The sequence below is a fragment of the Falco peregrinus genome, chromosome 3 (assembly GCF_023634155.1).
Source record: "Falco peregrinus isolate bFalPer1 chromosome 3, bFalPer1.pri, whole genome shotgun sequence".
In the NCBI taxonomy this organism is placed as follows: Eukaryota; Metazoa; Chordata; class Aves; order Falconiformes; family Falconidae; genus Falco; species Falco peregrinus.
This window is the reverse complement of record NC_073723.1, coordinates 26,497,905-26,514,602: the sequence shown is the minus strand read 5'-3', so window position 1 is coordinate 26,514,602 and position 16,698 is coordinate 26,497,905. Positions and strand designations below refer to the sequence as shown.

Genomic DNA, 16,698 nt, shown 5'->3' with positions numbered 1-16,698 from the left:
TATAGCTGGTTTCTATTCAATAGTTCTACCTTGGTAGACTTTCAAATACTAAAATTGTTTAGGCATCAAAGCTGTGGTGTAATTAAGCTCAAATGCAGATTTTTGGCTAGGAGCTAGCTTTGTGAAAGCATGTCTTTCTAGGAACACTCTTTACTGTTAACAGAATTCCAAGACAAGAACTCCAACCAGAAAGATGCAGTATCAGAGCCTGAGCTTCTCTGCAGTTCGTGCGATTATGACCTTATTCAGATGTTTCTTAATATGTCACTGTGATTCTTCTACCAGTTATTATCTTTTGTCTTGGATAACAAGCTTTTTTGATAACACTACCTGATAGTACTCAGTCAAGCTGTCAAATGTATACTCCAGGGTTCTGTATGCTCAAAGTTTAGGATGTTTTGAGATTTAAAGCATTTATTTATTTGCTTGCATGACTTGTTCCAGAGAAGTTTATATTTAAAGGTATTGCTTTGTTGGTGAATACGTTCCCAAGCTGCATTACAAAGGCTGTGATGACCCTTCTACTGAAAATTAATGTTTGGTTTTGCTGTTACGCCTTTAGTCTGACCTAGTACGCCTGATCTCGTGAGATGTCTGCTGTCATTTGTACAGAGTAATTTCTTTTATGTTTTATGGAAAACAGAAGGTGGTGTAGCAGAGGAAACAGACTAGTCTGCAAGAATACATTTTTTCCATATCAGTCTCAGAATGACTGTAAGTGTTAGGATAGGCTTACCCATATAGCATATGTTGTGAGCAGTTACTCAAGGGAAAATAGTTAGCTTTACTATGAGAAATCAGAGCTCTTCCTACAATAAACTAGATCCCATATCAGAAAAATACTTTATTTTTGCTCTTGTGAATTAACTTGTATAGCTTGTTTTATGTAGTAGATAAGGAGGCTTAATCATGTAATCATATCTGTAGTTTATTTGGAACTTCTATTGAGTGTATGCACAAAGCAGAAATAAAAGCTTGAAAATGTAGAAGAAACAAAGATTAAAATATTTTAAAGTTAAAATCCTTTTACGCAAAAGGTGGTTTTGTTTAGTGTAGGCAGTTCAATGTTAGCAACAATTTGAGTGTTAAATTTCATGTAACTGACATTGTATTGTTGCTGTTCTGTGCATATCAGTACATGTCAAGGATCGCTCCAAGCAGTTCATAAATGCTTCAGGGAAAGTCAAACAAGCAATGTGACAATATAAAAAGTTTCTGAGGTCTTTCAAAGTACACGTGAGGAGGGAAGGGAGATTCCTAAATACAGTTTGTAAAAAGAAAGCAGAAAACAGATATCACTTCCACTTGTCAATGTGGACTCTGTGTGTGTGTGTGTGTTTGGTTTTGTTCTTCAAAAAGTCTATCCAGCAACACAAAAGCACTTAACTTCCACTTGGGCAATTAAAGCTGGAGGGTTTGTTCTTCCTTTTAGCACCTGTTTTCCAGGTTTCTCTCCTCTCTTTGCTGACTGTTGTGCTTATGAGCGAAAGAATACTAGCATACATTCTCTAATGCCTCTGTATGGATTTCTGTCATCTTTCGACTCTGCTCCAATTTTGACTCCAGATTTGCAGTTTAAATTTAAGCATATTTCAGGGTAAAGAGGATACATTATTCTCCCTGTATAATGTAAAGCAGTTTTCTCTCTTTTACAGTCATTGAAATCAATGAGTTCTTGCTAGAAATTGAGTGAGATGACTAAGCAAAATCTGAGGCAAAATATAAACTATGATATGTTCTGTTCTTTTGTTTGATAAAACATGTGAGTAACTTAACACAACCATGTGACTAAATACAAAACAGCATGGGGCTAATATGACCTGCATAACCCTGTCATGTTTTTTTATGTTGCTACACTTAAGCTAGAATTTTAGTGTGTATTTCAGTAAGTTTGTTAGTGTCAGTGTGTGTGTAAGAACTCAGATATTTTTTTTTTTTTAAAACCTTTCTTATGCTGCTGGGTTTTGGAAGGGTTTCTTCATTCAACAGCGTGATGTGCACATATTTGAGAAGTTCCAATAAGCTTTACTACCTTACAAAATTTAAAATCCACTTAAAAATAATTAGTGACAACGGTGTAATTATTAAATTTCAAAGTCTGCTCCTAGTAGTTTGTTTGCTTCTGTGTCGCGTGGCAATATGAATGAGAAATAGCTGGCTTATTCACAGTGGACTTGGATATCAGCTGAGGACTGTTGCAGTGCTTGCTAAGTTACATGCATCACAAAGGTGACCACGTAATTTTTAGAAGAAATGCATATATAGAAGAAGGATTAATCTCCAGGAAGTTTGGGTTTTAGTTGTATCCCCATTAGCTTTTTCAGCAAAACCCAGTTCAGTGTTCTATAAGTTGCTTTGGCTTCTTTTGTTTGCTTTCTAACTAAAATTAAAAGATGCTGACAAAGGTTAAAGTAGTGCCAGATGAGATGGTGAGCTGAAAACAATTGTGCATAGTGTTCCTGGATATGGTTAAAGGCATTTAGCTGCAATCTGTACTAGTGAATAGAACTAAACAGGAAAGCAGAAAACCAGAGGAAACATAGTTCACGCTTTTTTATAAATAGTGTTTTTTTTATTAGTAAGTAAAATTAGCAATTATTTATGAAATGGCAGTCTTCAGATGTTGGTTAAGCTCTAAACCAGGGCTGCTGTGACTATAAAACAGTCTTTGGTGCAACCTGCGTGCTATACATGTAGCTTTTCTTTGAAAACATATTTTTTTCACTGTCTGTCCTGTCCATGGTATGGTTTCCATGTTCACTGCTTTGTTAGATGTACTGTTAGAGTGCAAGCTACAGAACTCTTCCTATTATCTGCCCAGGAAAGTCATGAAGGAAACCCTTTGGAAGTTATGTCCAGGCATGTGAAAGACTAAGATGGTTGGAAATAGCCAGAGGGAATTTGCAAAGGGTATATCGTGCCTGACTGAAGTGATTGCTTTCTGTGATGAGATGACTGGCTCAGCAGATAGGAGGGAAGAGTGGTGCGTGTTGTTTTACCTTGACTAGAGCTAGGCCTTTGACACTGTCCTAAGGCAGCTGTGTTGTAACACTGGGGAAATGTGAACTGAATGGGTGTGCTTCAAGATGGGTTGGAATAATTGACAGGATCTTTGGGCTCAAAGAGGTTTAGCATTTGTCTGTGTGGTTGGTAATTTTTTGTTTTTCTGTGGCAATAGTTACAAATCCTTGAGTATTCCTGTTGGGGCTAATACTGTTGATAATCTGCCCATCAGTGACTTGACTGGTGGGACAGAAGACAGAATGCACTGTCAGCAAGCTTGGGCCAGGAGGACAGCAAAAACTGGGGAAAGTGGTCAATACACTGAAGGGAAGGGCAAGGGCTGCTCATCAGAGAGACACTGGAGAGATGAAGTAGCAGAAACCTTATGAAGTTCAACAACAGCAAAGACCTGTCTGGGAGAGAAAGAGCCTCACTTGGCAGTACAAGGTGAGGATTGGTAGCTGTGTAGCAGCTTTGCAGAAAAAGGCTAAGGGCCAAGGAGAGATACAGGCTAGCGTCTTGGTGGAGATGTTGAACAATGTCTACTTGTGATGGTGAAGGCTAATCGCATGCCAGGTGGCAGATGAAAGAGGAATACCAACAGGTTAAGGGAAATAGTTATTCCACTGCCTGGGGGGGCTTGTGAAGCTGCATTTGCAGTGTTACGTCCACTTCTGGCACCTCCAGTATAAGGCAAAGATTGACATGCTATTAAGATGTTCAGGGAATGGAAACATATGAGGCACGAGGATTAGCCAAGAACTTTGTTTTTTAGTCTGGAGAAGAAAATACTAATGGACAGCATGACTTCTGTGTTGTACTACCTAGTAGACAGGTCAGAGGGAGCGAAAGGAGAGTTGGGGTCTTCAGAGGCCCATTGTAAAACAATGAGCAGCAACAGCTACAAGTTGCTGCGTGAGAGGTCCTGGTCAAATAACAGGAAAATATTTTTCACTGTGAGGATGGTTAAACGCAGGTTTCCTGAAAAGGCTGTGGATTCTCCAGCCTTGAAGACTTAACTGGAAAGGCCATGAGCAACATGATCTAATGCAGGCTTAGGCCTGCTCTGAGCACAGGGTTGGACTAGCTGACGTTCCGACAGTGGGTATACTATTATGGGAGACATTTAATAGCACTTCTGTTGAAGCTGGAAAGTAACCCTTTCTGCTAACTTCCTCTCAAATTTTGCATGTGACAGTATATCAGATAGTATCCCTCTGTGAGTTCTGATCATTATTTTGTTGTTTATTCCCAGGTTGATTCTGTGTGTCTTTGCCCACCTGCATTTCTTACTATGGGCTGGTTAAGCTTTGCTTCATTAGTTATGTACACTGTCAGGTCGAAGTAGTCCTTCTAAACCTCAGTGGATTTGGAACCCCATTTTTAAGTTTGCTTTCGTGTCAAAGAAAAAAATTACACAATAGAAGATCTCTTAAAGTTAATATCAAAAAAGCCAGGTTGCTAAGTTGTTGTTTGTTTGTTTGTTCTTTAATATTCCCTTTTAGGATCCAGATGGAGTCCAACAGAAAGAGTTGGTTGCTTCAACAGGACATGTATGTGTTCGTCCTACAAGAGTGGTATCATCTACCTCCGAAGAGGAGGAAGCATTTACAGAGAAATTTCTAAAAATTAATTGCAAGTACATCACTAATGGCAAGGTACTTAAACATTCAGGTTTTACTGTTACTATATGGGATGCAAAAATTGAGTACATTTAAACCATAAACATGCAGTAAAATTTAGTTACTGATAGGTAGATGGATCAGCTTATATACATACATATGTCTATATAAAAATATTCAGGTTTTCTATTCACTATTTCCTTTGGATTCCCAGACCACTTGTTTCTTGGACATGGTGCGGGCAGTTAATATGGGATTAACCTGTGACAAACTTCCCTATAGCCATCCTATTAAGTGATTCTCTAGTGTTGAGGGCATGAGGGCTGTTTGTTATGTTAATATCTCTCATAAATAATTCTCTTTACTTACAGTGAAGAGGTGCATGCCTTAAACTATGACAAAATATGTAGTTGGCTACCTTCACTTCTGTTTTCCTAAAGCAGAACAGTATGAGCAGGATTAACCTTTGATTCTGTAAACAAACACTTCTGCATTGGGTATAGTATGGTAGAAATACTGGGGTCTTTTACTTATTTTTCTTTTTTGCAGCAGTAGTTACGGTTCTCTCAGCAGTGTCATTACAGAAATGCCTCCAAGTTAGTGCACTTAATTAATTTCCATTCGGCTCATTGGTGCACAAGTCTTCTGCAGATTTTTAGAGACTGAGATAACGTCAAAAGGCTTTACCTCAGAACACTTTAGGAAAGAATAAAATCTATTGCTCTCCCACCCCAACAAAAAATTGCTGTTAGACACTTCAATCATCAAAAAGCATGTCTTCACTCAAGTGGAATGAATGCAAAGAAATTCAAAACAATCATAGTATTTCCTCCTTCACCAGGAGTCTTGAGTATGTATATACAAATACTTCTGATTGTGTTGCTCAGCAGTAGGCTTGCAGATAAGTTACACTAATGATAAACAGATTAACAAGAATCACCTAAAACTGCGTATTGTTTTTTTGTCTTTGGCAAGGGAAAGGATTGCAGATCAATATATATCTAGACTTGAAGCCTTTTGACAGTGCAGGTATATTGGGAAGAGCTGTATGTTAGAAGTTGGAGCGAAAGTACTGGTAAAAGCTTTGTTTGTTACTTTGGTGTACTTTTGCGGTTAATTTACTTCACTCCTTGCATTCTGTCCCTGGGTGACTTCTTAGGTTGATCCTAGCCAAGCTCTTACTTACCGGTAACTGTAACACTGGTTAAGTGCTGTGATGCAGAGGAGTTGAGAACTGTGAGCCTCTGTTTAGAAACTGGCTGTACTGGAAAAACATGCTCTGAATTTTAACACTAGATTATATTATTCATGTTCTGTAATTCCTCATCAGAATATTATGGGGAGTGTTCCCAGCATCTGTTTTTGGCTTGTATCTCTACAGCCTATTTTCTAAGAGCTTCAAGGAGAATTCGGTTTCTAAAGAGTTGTGTATCTACTGCAGCATCAGTCTGAACCTGGGGAGGTGGGTGGGGAGGGAAATAATTATTAACTTGCTCAGATTTGAGTGCCAGATTTCTTAAGTTTAGCATGTAATTTAGCCTTTGTGTCATATGTGGTAGGAATGTCTTCTGGCATGTTGTCTTACCCTCTCCTTTCCTGATGATGCAGGATGATAAATCTTCAAAGGTTTTCTGGAGAAAGCTTAAAAGATTGATCTTCTCCTTCCCACACTGAAAGTGATTTTTAAGCTCATAATTAACTGTTATATAGGGCTTCAGATGTGAAGTTTGTCATCACTGTGACTGATGCTCATAAACTAAAATCTAGTGAAAACCTATTTTTCATTATGTTTCATTTCACATACACAAAAGGGCTTGCATTAAAGTAAGACAGCCTCAGGTCTTGCTTTTCAAGACTGCTTATACTTTGTGTTGGTTTTAATCACACCTGTGACATCCTACGCAAGCACGCATAAATTATCTGAGATGGAGTGACTGGAACCTGGAAACATCTGCTGTGTTATTATTTGCTCTCTGTCACCTGGCTATGGCTTGTGTTAGAGGCAGGGTGTTGGGCATAGTTAAAAATGGGGTGCTATGATTATGCCACATCCTGGTCAGAGAATACATCAGTGTAACGGGTGTGCTGCAGAGTTGCATCTTAACTCACTGTTTATTGTGTATGTAGGCATGCCCTTTCTTGCAGCCACAGTCTGGTTCTTTGTAGAAGTGTGTTGCTCTGGTTTTTCATTCTTTGCACTATTTGTTGGAGGCAGGAAAAGGTATCCTAAACAGTCTGCTTGATTGAAACTAAAACTAATAGAGGAGCTTTGAAATTCTTTTTTGTTTCTTATGTTTGCTAGTTTACTTGCCTTGTTTTGAAAAGTAGTAGGTAAACTACTAACATTAAGGCTTAAAAAAAAAAAACCACCAAAAAAACCCCAAAACAAATAAAACCACCAACCTGGAAATACAGGCACAAACCCCACAAATATATCATTCATAAAGTGAAAAAGTGGACACTGAGGTTCAAAACTTCTGCAAGAAATAAAGAATAAAACTATATTGTTATCTTTATGATAAAAGTTTCATAAATTGTGAGTTAGTTTTTCTTCTGCATTGTGTGTTCAAGAACGCAATGGAATTATTTAGAGCTAACACCTGTTTGAAAACCACTTGTCAGGAAATCCTCCCAAACTTCCAGTGTGTTTTACTGAACTGCCTAATCTTAATGTTTGGGCTTACCTACATCATAAAGTTTGGCTCTAATCCTCCCTTTATAATGATTGTTCAAACTTCTGTCTCTGGTATTGTGTAGAATTTAAAGCTCCCTTCTTCATGAGGTTTAAGGAACTTTAATGGAGAGAAGTTGAAACTGATGCAGAATTGAGTGTCTGCATGCAGGTGCAGTTTAATCTAATTAAATATGCATGCTCTTGGTTATCTAGATTAATAATTTTCTGGACTAGCTTTAAGACAGGAGAGATCTGTTTTTAATAACCTAGTGTGTTGTCTGCATGTTTTTCAGTAATAAAGTGGCTCAGCATTTGTTCTTGAGGCTGTAAAATCTGAACTTCACTGGAATAGAAATTCATTTTCTGTCTTTAGAATGTCTCGCATGCAGGAAACTTGACTTCTACAAGTGGTATTTCTGGGAGTTTTGTTCACAAACCAGAACTTCCTGTAACAGTATCATGTTGAACTACTCAGTAGCTATATGCAGAGTCTTCATTTTTACTTCAGTTTCATTGACAGACTTTTTGATATTTTTTCCCCTGCCTCAGCAATGAATTAGAAGCATGGTCCAAGAGAAATAAGTAACAACTTATTTGGTGGAGTATGTCTGAAAACACTGTTTTCCATGATCAATTTAGTTGCTTGTAGACTTTTTTTTAAATTATTTTTTTCCTCCAGGACTAGAAAACTAGGTGGTTAGAGCAAATGCTGGTGCTATACTGGAGTCATATAGAAGTTCATAGTATGCATGCTGTTGGCCAATCTTGCTGGTAAAAATACTTTTTTGAAAATATTTTGAAAATTGAATTTGTATAAAATAGCCAGAGCTGTTTCTAAAATGTTCAGCAAATACTTGGCTTACATAGAAGGGATCTGTGCTGAAGACACATCATGACAAAATATGACCACAAAGGAAAAACTGAGCTCATATCTTTGTGTTGATATGGGTAGGTGAGAGCATAGAAAGTGCTTTGCTTAGTAAATAAGCCCTCATGTTATTCTTCGCTTTGAAGAATATATTCACAGTCAAATTATTTTCAGCAGCTCAACTAGGCCAGAGAGAGAGGCTTTAGAACTTTCTCCCTGCTCTAAAAGCAAGGAACCAAGATGATTGAATGAGGAGCAGACTGGTTCTTCATATGTATTATTCTAACGTGACTCTACTGTTCAGATAAGCAATGTTAAATTGACTTATGAAAGTTAACTTATTTCACAATCAAATATTCTTTAATGAGTTTTTGACCTGGGCTGCCAGCTAAAGTAGTCTTTTAACTTGCTTTTCAGAGCACAAGTAAAGCATTGAACCTTGTTAACACAGGTGATATGTCAGTTGTTACAGCTCACCCCTTCATAGAAAAATGTCACCTCCTTTCATTGCCTCAAAAGCTTTAGTACTTACTGTGTACTTCATTTATCAAGGAACATTCATGAAATAGTGAGCAAGGGAAGACAAAATCTTAGCCTTGAAATGAAGAGTTTTCCAATGAACTTGATTCCTGATTGTTTCTACTGGGTAGTATGTAATTTTAGAATTTGGTGTTGAATGTTTAAATCCTTCAGATACAGCAGTCACACAACCTTACTTTTTGTTATTTTCTCTAACCTGCATGTTCTGAAGAACATGCAACATATGGGCAGTGAAGTAATAGAATAGAATACTTCAGTTGGAAAGGACCTACAATGGTTATTTAGTCCCAACTGCCATCAAGGCTATGGCCTTAACTTTTCTGGGTCAGATCTGCAGAATATTAATAAAATTCCACCTTCATGTGTGGTCATTAATGAAAGAGCTCAGATCTAGAAATGGTGCTGCTTTCCTGCATTATGTACTGAATTTATGGATGTAGTATTTGCTTAAAGAGAAGAAATCTCTTGATTGTCTACTACTTTTGAGTAGACTCACTGACTTCTGCAGTCATGTTAAATTTATTTTTTAGACTACTCTAGATATGACCAAATACAGAGTACATTCAACAGCTGATATGTCTTCTTGAAAACAATCCCCCCAATACACTATGTTTGTAATTACTAAACATTTTATCAGTGAGCTGCGTATTTATTCAATTCCTGATGAGCTTCAGCAGCACATGAAGCAGCCCTCTCTATGCTCTCACCTACCCATATCAACACAAAGATTTTGAATGTGTTTCTAAATCTGTAAAGGATTCAAGTTCTGTAACTGAAGGATCGCTTATCATCCTGCTTAAAGCTAGATTTCCCCCAGTTTGTAACTCGGACTCTATTGTTTTAACAGTTTAATGCATTTCCTTAGCAGGCAATAAAAAAAAGTCTTAAGTGTTTTGTAAGTTTGGCTTGGTATGTGTATTGTAAGAACCCTACAGTTCATAGTATACGTATCAACATTCTTAAATTTTTTTGTACTAGGAAGTTTAAAATCTACTTGTATTCATGTACTGCAGCAGTGTTGTTATGATTAAATCCATCCAAACCTGCATATTGATGCAGCTGCATCTTCAAAAATTTTTAATACTTTTAATAAAGTTTAATTCTATAAATGTATTTGTTCGGTCAGTCAAGAGGTTCATTAAGTCAGAATGACTTGTATCAGATACTGCTGTTGCTTTTGTGGAAAGAAAATGAAGATAATTGACTGTTTTGGAAGACATTTCTTTTTTTTTTTATTATTCTTAAGTTAAAATGGAAAGTGAGATGTTTTAAAAGTCAGGTTTTCAACAGTGCTTGAAGTTTCTAAGTTTCTTGCGAAACTAGCAATTAGCCCTGTGGTTATCTGGGAAGGATGTATCTTTTCCTCAGAGCAGCTGCCTAGCATGTCCTTTAGGGTGCAAGGCCCTTCCCCTTGTTTTTTGGTTGGGTTTTTTTTTTGTGGTTGATTGTTCTTTTTTGTTTGGTTTGGTTGTTTTTTGGGGGTTTTTTTTTGGTTTGTTTTTTTTTGTTTTACTCAACCCAACTGTTAATTCATTGTGAGGAACAAAACTGCTTGGGAAAGTAAATGGTGTTAATTTGCTTCTCCAGAAAAACAGTTCTGTTTCTAGATAACTACAAAACACAAGAAACTGTATAAAGTTGCTTTAAATATAAAGATGCTTTAAAAACAATTAGAAAACACCTTTTTCCTACAAAAACAATGAAGAATAAGCTGAAATATGAAAGAGAAAATTTACCATTTCTTTTCCCTCTCGTTTTAGGGTACGGTCAATGGTGTGCTGCTAGTGACGCCAAATAATATAATGTTTGATCCTCATAAAATGGATCCTCTGGTCCAAGAGAATGGCTGTGAAGAGTATGGCATCATGTGTCCAATGGAAGAAGTGATGTCAGCTGCTCTGTATAAGGAAATTGTGGACAGCAAAATTAAGGATTCATTAACCATGTAAGACTGAATAATATTTACAAAGCTTTGAGTAAATATTAACTGTAGCCATATTGCTGACCATAGCAAAACTACATTTTGTGCTGTTGTTTTCCTTCTGAAGAACAATATCAAAGATTGGCTTGGAAAGACCCTGGAAAAAACACGCTTTACCTTAACTTCTTGGATCTTATATACTATATAGAATAAATCCTTTTCTAGATACATGGATTCTAGTTTTCTCCAACAGTCTCTTAAAAATCAGCGTATAGCAAGAGGGACGACACCACTTCCTCTGTCCCTTCCCCTCTATGAAAACAGTAACAGATGTGTTTGATTCTTTGGTAATTTAAAAACTCGTGTATAGAATAGAAAAGTCCACCTTAGCTTTAGGTGCAAATCTTTGTTTACCATTTTCCACTTGCTTCTCAAACTCCTAATGCTCTGATAAATGGTTATAAGGTTAATTTTGAGATTTATGTGTAATTTTATGGCATTAGGAGCATATTTTTCCCTTTTTGGCTAGGGAAAGAACTGCATATTTGCCTTTAGGTGTAGCCTTGTTTGGGGTGAACAGAGTGAATCTGGATTGATGAACTTTAATCGCTGGTGTTTAGCATGATAGGCATAAAAATTGACTTTAAACAGCATTATGAGAAACCTTTATCCTGGTCTGTCTGCCTAATTTTTACACTGTCCTCAGAAGTAGGATAAATTCTGACACTAAAGCAAAAAAGGGATAAAAAAAAAAATAATGAAAATTATGCCATTTTACCTGTCACCGTTCATAAAGTGCAAACATTTGCAGACTACCATGACCATCTTAGTTCAGGGAAATGGGCTGCTTTAACCAAGGTAGAGTTGTCTATAGGTATGAGAGGGCAAAGCTGTTTGCCTGATGTGTCACTCCTAAAAGGAACCATTTTAAGAAAGGTGTAAAGATACTAATTAACTCTGGAAAATGTCCTTGTACAGTTCTTACGGGTAATAGATAAGCATACACTATTGATAATCTTAAATATCTGGAGACCCAGAAGATATAACTTCTCTTGCACCATTTTTAAGCTTGATTTCAGCAGAGACCTGGTAGTAAACTGGCGTCTTGGCATGGTCTTGTTCGCTGCCTGAAGTCATGTCTGTCTGGAAAGAACAACAAATGTATGCATTGCTATAGCAGTACTTCTGGGGCTTTCGACGTAGAACAGTGATGTCTTCAACGCGATTGCTTTCTGGACGTTTGTTTTCCAGATTGAGTTTTTAAAAGTTGCTCAGAGTTTCGACTTCAATTGATGTATAGTGCAAGTAATGAGATTTTGAAAACTAGATCACTTTAATCTACCTGTTTGAATCATTATATTGCAGTTGCAAAACAAGTGGTCATCTTGGCATACTTAGTTTCTTCATGACTCAGTGTTGACTTAAAATTTACCTTCCATGCTCTGAAAATTCTAGTGCTCTTGTAGCACGTGTGTTTTCTGTTTTGTTTATATTATAAGTCAATATGGAATAAAAACATGTCTAATAATAAAAGGTCACACTGTGTTCAGAGCCCTGTGTGTCCAGTGCTGCTGACCTCTTCTGTCAACTTCACAAACTATTACATGGAATACTAACTTAGCATTTTCTTCAGTTCCAGCACTTTGGTGCCTTAAACTTCATTGAAATTTGAAGCATGTTCATAAAATTTGGGGAAAATAAAATTTAATTCTGTAACCAGAAGTCCCAACAGCTACAGCTAGATCTGCCAAGACCTGTGTGTCTCAAGGTATTTGAGACTTAAATCATGTTTTTCCACTACTTGTTTTTTATCCCCTACATATTCCACTGCTATAATTAACCCTCTCTTCCTCTTCCAATTTTGCCAGCTGTCAAGCTTGTTTGAAACTGGAAAAACAATCTGAATGCTGAAAATATGATTATTGATATAATGGAAACTGATCACAAACCTGATGAATTCTTTGCTGCTTAAACCTGCAATTTCATGTTGTATGGTTTCTATGTATAAGCCACAATCTATGCTGAAACTGGGACCAAAAAAATCTTACCTGAAAACATACAGATGTTTTACGAATTTCATGACCCTTATATTGTGCTTGTCCAAGAGAACCTATTAACAGCATAATCCTGAAATATTAAGGAAAGAGCCAGTCTAATAGGTGATAAATCCTAAACTAATCCACATACTTTGTAAGCAAAATTACTATATCAGCACAGGCTTAATGTGAGCTTTGTGTTAACACTTGGGTAAGAGGGTGCATATGCTTTGCAAACATCCTGAATTTTAGCAATGTATCAGTAATGTCAGTAATATGACTTAACTGAATAAAAAGTTTTCAAAATGTGGAGTGGATTTATCCTTCTTCAATGTTAAGGTACAAGCTACAAGGGATGTTAAGGTACAAGCTACTTAAAAGCATTTGGTACTAGGTAATGGATGATGTAATACGCTTGTGGTAACAAGGGAGATGATACTGAGAACTCCAGTCAGAAGTATGTTTAAATATGAGAACTTTTTTATGAAGGTTGTGTACTGCTCAGTTTTTTCAACAACAGTGGAAGAGTATGAGTCATGTAGATCTAGCTGAGCATGTTCACAGTCCCCTTGCAGTCATCCTTTTCTAAAACTCGTAGAATTCCTGGTTAGTGTATTTTGAAAGGCAGGTTTGAATATTACATCCTTTGTGGAAAATAAGGGGGGGGGGGGAGTTATGCTTGCTTTTTTCTTACGCTGTTTATCAACATTTGATGTCTCATCTCATAACTGTTTCATTGTATCAAGTACTTTGCAATTTATTTTGTATAACAGGTTGCCTCAAATTTATGTACCAGACTGATGAAGAAGCTATAACTGTTTTGGGTATTTTCCATAGGCAGAATGGAAAGATCTACTCTGATGGTTCCTGCTGTTCTTCATTGACTAGCTTAGGTAGTTAAGGTTGGACCAGATGATTTCTGCCATTCATTTCTTACCAGTGAGCTAGGTGTCAACGTCATGATAGGGTGGGACATATCTATAGAATTGTACTGGCCTCTTTGATAGACAAAGCTTAAAAGACCATGGAAGATTTCTACCTTCTGTTTCTACCTAGTATTGGAGATTATGGTTGTGTGTAGCTTTTTGTTGTTGTTCACCCGGGTTTTATTTTTGCACTTTAATCATCTCAAACAATCCTGTTGGTGTCATAGGAAAGTTTCTCCTTGTGAACGCAGTGTCGTGAAGTTTAGAAGTCTTAACTGTGTCATGCTGCCAAAAGGTCTGCTATGAGTTTACTGTTACAAGAACATGGTTTATGTTTGTTTCTTATTCCTGATGCTCTGGATTAAGTTTGGGTTTTTTTCACTGTGGGGTTGGTGGCTTTTGTGGGGTTTTTTTGTTGTGTTTTTTTTTTTTTTTTTAAAGCGCCTTCAAATTTTTCAGCATTAAACAAAACTTAGTAAAGAAAAGAGCTTGATGTAAAAGGCACCTGCTATAACAACATTCTTATTTGCTCAACAGAGATGTAGAACAGCTGTCTGTAAGGGAACCTTGCTATTTCAAGAAAGCTGCGAAGAGTAATACAGATGAAATGGATTCCAGGATTCGGGATACAGGCAATGACAGTGCTAGTACTGCCCCAAGGAGCACAGAGGAGTCCCTTTCAGAAGATGTCTTCACAGAATCAGAACTTTCTCCAATACGTGAGGAACTTGTTTCCTCAGATGAGCTTCGACAAGAGAAATCTTCTGGAGCATCATCAGAATCTGTCCAGACAATAAACCAGACTAGTGCTGAATGTTTAACAATCATTTCAGACTCAAATGAAGCTGCCAGTGACTTAAAACCGAGTGCTGAAATGGTTGTAAATGTTAAACAGTTTGGCACCCACAGCTTAAGTTCAGAAGGTGTTGAAATGTCTATAAAGGGAGTACAAGAACCCAGTGAAAATATTGCAGATGTCCTCCAGCAATCTTTGCAAGGATCACATGGTAGTGAAGAGCATGACCAAGAGGCAGCAGTGGGCAACAATCAAGATTCCTCACTAGGGAAAGAACCAGAAAGAGACAGTAAGATGGAAGAGGAATATCCATGTTGTAAAGATACCAGAGACTCTCAAAAGAAAAAGACAACCAGCAAAGGAAAAGTAGTGAGAGAGCAAACTCAAGACTCTGAGACAGAAGCTGAGGAACTCCGCAAACTTTGGAAGACCCACACTATGCAACAAACAAAGCAGCAAAGACAGAACGTGCAACAGGATTCACAGAAAGAAATTAGTCAGAAAACTGTGACTGCAGGAGATGGGCAGTTAGAAGGTGAGTGAGTCATTACTTGAAAATACAGCGTTAGCCTTCAGATTTATGATGTATCCCGTTCCAGCTCGTTAGAATTCCTGTCAGTTTTCATTCTGTAGAACATATCTCCCCAAATATATTGCTTGTATTTCTTATTGGCTTGAAGATATGCCTAAGTTGTACCTTATATAAACCAGCGGGGAAAATATTCCTCAGGAAACTGAAGATGCAGATACATTTGTTGCTGTCATTTTTCCTCACTGAAATTATATTTGCGGTCATACGGCAATATAGTATCTTAGTAGGGAAGACTTAAATGAGCCTGTAAAATTAGGTCCGTGATGCATTGGTCACAGTAGAGCTCAAAATTAAACATGTTCTTTAGCAATTACCTAGCTGTTGCTTAAATTGTGATCTCAATGTACATGTGTATGAATGAATTTCAGGGAATGAATTTAATCTTACCTGTAGCATGTCTACCTTGTGGTTACCATTTATGATGTGAGCAACAAACACTGGAGTTTTAACACTGATACATCCAGAACTCTTGTTTCACTTGCATCTTGTCATACTTCTATGCTGATTAGAATGAGTTTTAGCACACACAAAGCATTTCTTAGGATAAAGACCTGCATGGTAATAAGCTAATGCTATGAATATGGGAACAACTAGGTTTGTTTCTTGAGTACCTTTTCTCCTTTACAAGATCAGGCCCTGGGGTTGTTAGTTGGAAGTTATGTTGGAAGGCTGAAGTTACTAGATTCATATAAAAATGCTGCATCTTTTGTAAGTAACTTAAAGATGCTTCTGTATGTGTTTGATTTTGCTTTATAAAAAATTCATAGGTCACTTTCTGATGCCTTAGCATCTTACTAATGGAGATAAGCTAGTTGTTTTATTTGTACAATATTTTGGGGGCTTGAAAGAAAACAATCTAGTGACAGGCATTATAGGTGCATTTGAAGGTCAGATTATTTACACAAATGGTTAAAAGTTGAGATAGTATTGAATAGAGGGGTATATTCTTTGGCTGACAGAAATTTACCTTATGCTTCAGAATCTGATATGATGGTTTTGCGGTTTGTTTTCTTCCTTCTGTTACGGAAGTAACTGAATTTTGAAATCTGAAGCCGGTTAATAGTTGCATCATTCTGTGATAAGCTTGACTTACAAGGTGTAAAATGCCTTAAATATTAGAGGAAATCCTCTGGCAAAAATGTCAGCTAGCAGTAGCTGCTGATAGTGACTTCTAAAAAATGCAAGCATCAATATTGTTTGTAATTCAGTTATATTAGATGCTTTAGTTCTGGTGGTTTTCTAAAAGATTGTATCAGTGAGTGCATCTGCAGTGTTTTCATGCATGATGCAATTTGTATGTACATACTGTGTAACAGTACATAATCAAAAAAGTGTCTGCATATGGTCAGAATAAGGAGTGCTGGGTGGAAACCTGCATGTGGTGTTACAGCCTCACTGCAGGCTGTGGGGATAATACAGAAACAAAGAAAAGCACAGGTTACTTTCTGGAGGTTTTTGCCAATTATTTCAGTCCAAATTCAATTGGCATTATTGTATGTTTCTTATTCTTGCATGTTGTATTAGCATAATGCAAATAAAACAGTAAATTATGAATTAATATTTCTCAAGCTAGACAGATTTGGTGAAGCTTCTACTGGCTTTGTCTACTGGCAAGTTTAAATAGAGCCAAGGTAAAAGCATAGATGTATTTCTTAACCTCTTGAAGGTCATCAAAGACTAAATATGACAGGTCTATTAACAATATGTCAGTAAAACCAGC

At 37.0% G+C, this 16,698-nt stretch overlaps 1 protein-coding gene across 7 annotated transcripts in view; it reads left to right on the top strand.

Moving 5' to 3' along the window:
* The window catches only part of OXR1 (oxidation resistance 1), a 290,254-nt gene that overhangs the window by 235,095 nt on the left and 38,461 nt on the right, over positions 1-16,698 (top strand). For all 7 annotated transcript variants that reach the window (XM_055799409.1, XM_055799405.1, XM_055799408.1 and 4 more), the window contains 3 exons: positions 4,509-4,661; positions 10,468-10,652; positions 14,128-14,921. In XM_055799409.1, the coding sequence (XP_055655384.1) occupies positions 4,509-4,661; positions 10,468-10,652; positions 14,128-14,921 (1,132 nt within the window). The remainder of the gene's footprint in view (positions 1-4,508; positions 4,662-10,467; positions 10,653-14,127; positions 14,922-16,698) is intronic.